At 34.7% G+C, this 3,118-nt stretch overlaps 1 protein-coding gene across 1 annotated transcript; it reads left to right on the top strand.

Annotated features, from left to right (window-relative positions):
• Positions 1–606: 606 nt before the first annotated feature.
• Positions 607–2,541, top strand: LOC107681226 (P2Y purinoceptor 4). Its single transcript, XM_016477440.1, has 2 exons — positions 607–640; positions 1,415–2,541. Exon 2 carries the CDS (start codon positions 1,430–1,432, stop codon positions 2,450–2,452), a length of 1,023 nt encoding a protein of 340 aa, XP_016332926.1. The 5' UTR covers positions 607–640; positions 1,415–1,429; the 3' UTR covers positions 2,453–2,541.
• Positions 2,542–3,118: the final 577 nt, after the last annotated feature.

Genomic DNA, 3,118 nt, shown 5'->3' with positions numbered 1-3,118 from the left:
TGATTGCTTCTGTTGTCCTCATTTGTAAGTCGCTTTGGATAAAAGCGTCTGATAAATGACTAAATAAATAAATAAAATAAATAAATAAATCACAGAAACTTTTTTTTTTTAATTGCATTGAAATTTTGCATGTAGGTATATAGTTAATTCAATTTCATGCAAATGAAATACTTTTGCTTACTTTTTTGAAGCAAATTATTGTTTGTTAATGATTGGACTGAAGTGCAGCCAATAAAATGATTTATTGCTGTAGGATTCTTATTTTTTTTCATTGACAATTTGCTGTAAAGTTGCTTTGCAATGATTTGTATCGTGAAAAGCGCTGTACAAATAAACTTGAATTGAATTGAAACTTGAATTCTATATACTGTATAAGCAACATCAGACCGGGTTATACCTGTCTTAAAATCCATGAATTCTGAGGCTGGTGTTCTTATTAAAGTACCTCACTGCTCATAACATAGTGGTAGAAAAGGGTGGAGTTTAGGTTAATGACTGCTGACTAATAAAAGGAAATCCTGTCTTGGTTCCTTTTTATGACGCTTATACTGAAATGTAAAGTTGTGTGCTTTCACATAGTCACTTCCTCATACAAATTACATATTTCAAATTAGTTTTGAGGGGAGTATTGCATGACCTGGTAAGTGCTCTGTTTAGCTTAATATTCATTTTTCAGAGGCATGTTACATTTGGTAATTTAATAAGAATTTAAGGGGAAAGGAAAAATTACTGGAAAAAGTGAAAAAGAAAAGAAAAAACTGCAGCATTGCTTATTTGGCAACAGGATAGTGCACAAAAAATTTCACACAAATTTACTTCTAACTGATCAAAAATGATATGTGTGTGTATATATTACACACAAAACTGCTAAATAGGACATCAGTTATTTAATTCAAATAGAGTTCAAAAACCTTTTAATTTATTTATTGTTTTTAGACATTTAGAGAGTTTGTCTTCTCCATTACAGAAGTCCTGAACTTCAAAATAAAAAACATTAATAATGTAAATGTAAAAAAAAGTGTCTTAGATCCTTCCTGAACTTAATTTTTTTTAAGTTTGTTTTTCTCTCTCTAAAACTTTTTTCTCTATTCAGAACTTTTCTCTCTCTTCATGAACTTATTTTTCTCTGTCCAAAAAACTTTTTTTTCTCGTCCGAAACCACTGCATAACGTTTTCTTTCTTTTATTTTCTCGTTTTGAAGAGAGAAAGAAATTTGGAGACAGAATTGTTTTTGGAGAGAACAAAACAAGTCAGAGAGAAAGTGAGAGAAAATCTTAGGACTCAGGAAGGATCTAAGGCACTTTTCCCCACCAACTTGAATTTTTTTGTTTAAGTGGCAGATCAGGGCTACTGTAATTTCAGTTCATCTATTTGATGCATCTGATCAACAACCCCTAATTTTTTTTCTGCACAGTGGCATTCTTCAAAGATGAACACCTCAGATTTACCCAACGCGAGCCATGGGGATACATGTCCTCCTGAGCCTCAGCACATGTCTCTGGCTGTGATCCTCTGTCTGGTCTATCTGCTGGGCCTTCTGCTCAATGGATTCAGCCTGTGGGTCTTCACCTGCCGCATTCACAAATGGAACTCTGGAGCTGTTCTTCAATTTAATCTGGCTCTATCTGACGCCATCATCACTCCACTCACCCCACTGATGGCAGCGTACTTTGCCATGGATAGCAACTGGATTTTTGGGGATTTTGCCTGCCAGCTGAAGATCGCCGTGCTCAGCATCCACTTTAATGGCAGCGTGATCTTCCTCACACTTATCAGCGTTCATCGATATGTGTCCGTGGTTCACTTCAACCGCTCCTCGTTGATAAAAAGGAAGATATTCGTGAAGAAGCTGTGTGCAGGGATTTGGTGTTTTCTGATAATAATTGGCATTTTCTATGGATGGCTGCTTCCTGTGACCACTGAAGAAAATCATGGGCAGTGTCTTACTATTCATCAGACAAGGTTGACAGATGCTTACTTTATTATTAACTTTGTGATTTTCTTCTTTTGGTGTATTTTACCCTTAACTATATCAGTGTTTTGCTACAGTCGCCTGGCGAGCTCAGTGTCCCGCATTAACATAAATTCTGCTCAGGGCCAATCAGTCAAGAATAAGTCTATGAGGATGATAGGGATATGTGTATTCATATTTGGCCTTTGCTTTCTTCCTCTCAATGTTGTTCGGACTATCGGAGTAGTTGTGAAAAAGTATCATCCTAGTAAATGTAGACTTATGTTGCAGTTGCAAACAGCATATTATGCATGCTATATTTTGGCAGGAATCAACTGCTGCTTGGACCCTCTCATCTACTTTTTTGGCTCACGTAATTTTATCAAAGCATTCAGAAGTTCTCTTAAGGTAATAGGGTTCAGACGTAATGTTGAAAACAAAATTGAATCAGAAACAGTAAGTCAAAGTGTAAACAGAAATGTAGTTTCAGCTATCTCTTAGGACATGAAGAAATTGAAATGGAAGTTGCGATCAAATTTTCCGAACTCATGTCAGTGAACACGTCCTCAGAGAAGAGGTGTTGCTGCAAGGGGAAGTTAAAGCTTATGATGGTACATGAACTAAAAAAAAGTACAAAACACTGTCCATTTTGATTTAATGGTGACTTGGTGCTTTGATAAGCAGCCTACTGCAAGATTACACTTAAAAAAATGTTTGTGTTTTAGTTATTTATTTGTCCTGTATGATCCTATTCCACAATACTGAAATAAAAAATATAAAATATTTAAAAAATATTTTTAAGTGTAATCTTGCCGATAGTATTGTGAACATGTTACTGGCCTCCACTGTCTTGTTGAGCACAGGCAAAAATGATGTTTCTACTAACAACACTGTGGAATGCATTAAGAATTTGTTAAAATAATTTTCTAAATATTTATTCTAGCCCACAAAGCAATGTTTTAGAACATGAGTAACCTTTCACAACATGCTAATGATAAATAAATGCAGCACGAAGTTTTGAAAGTTTTATTCAGCTGAATCTTTCAGACGGTATGAATAAAATTGATATCTAAATTAATATTTTGAATTGTGTGTAGTATTGATATTTCAAATAGCCTGCAACAGTCATGATGTGAGTGAAACTAAATAAACAGAAGATCCATTTTT

This window comes from Sinocyclocheilus anshuiensis, unplaced genomic scaffold (genome assembly GCF_001515605.1).
Source record: "Sinocyclocheilus anshuiensis isolate Anshui unplaced genomic scaffold, SAMN03320099.WGS_v1.1 scaffold1495, whole genome shotgun sequence".
NCBI classification, from domain to species: Eukaryota; Metazoa; Chordata; class Actinopteri; order Cypriniformes; family Cyprinidae; genus Sinocyclocheilus; species Sinocyclocheilus anshuiensis.
The sequence above is the reverse complement of the archived record's forward strand: the minus strand, read 5'-3'. Positions and strand labels throughout refer to the sequence as shown.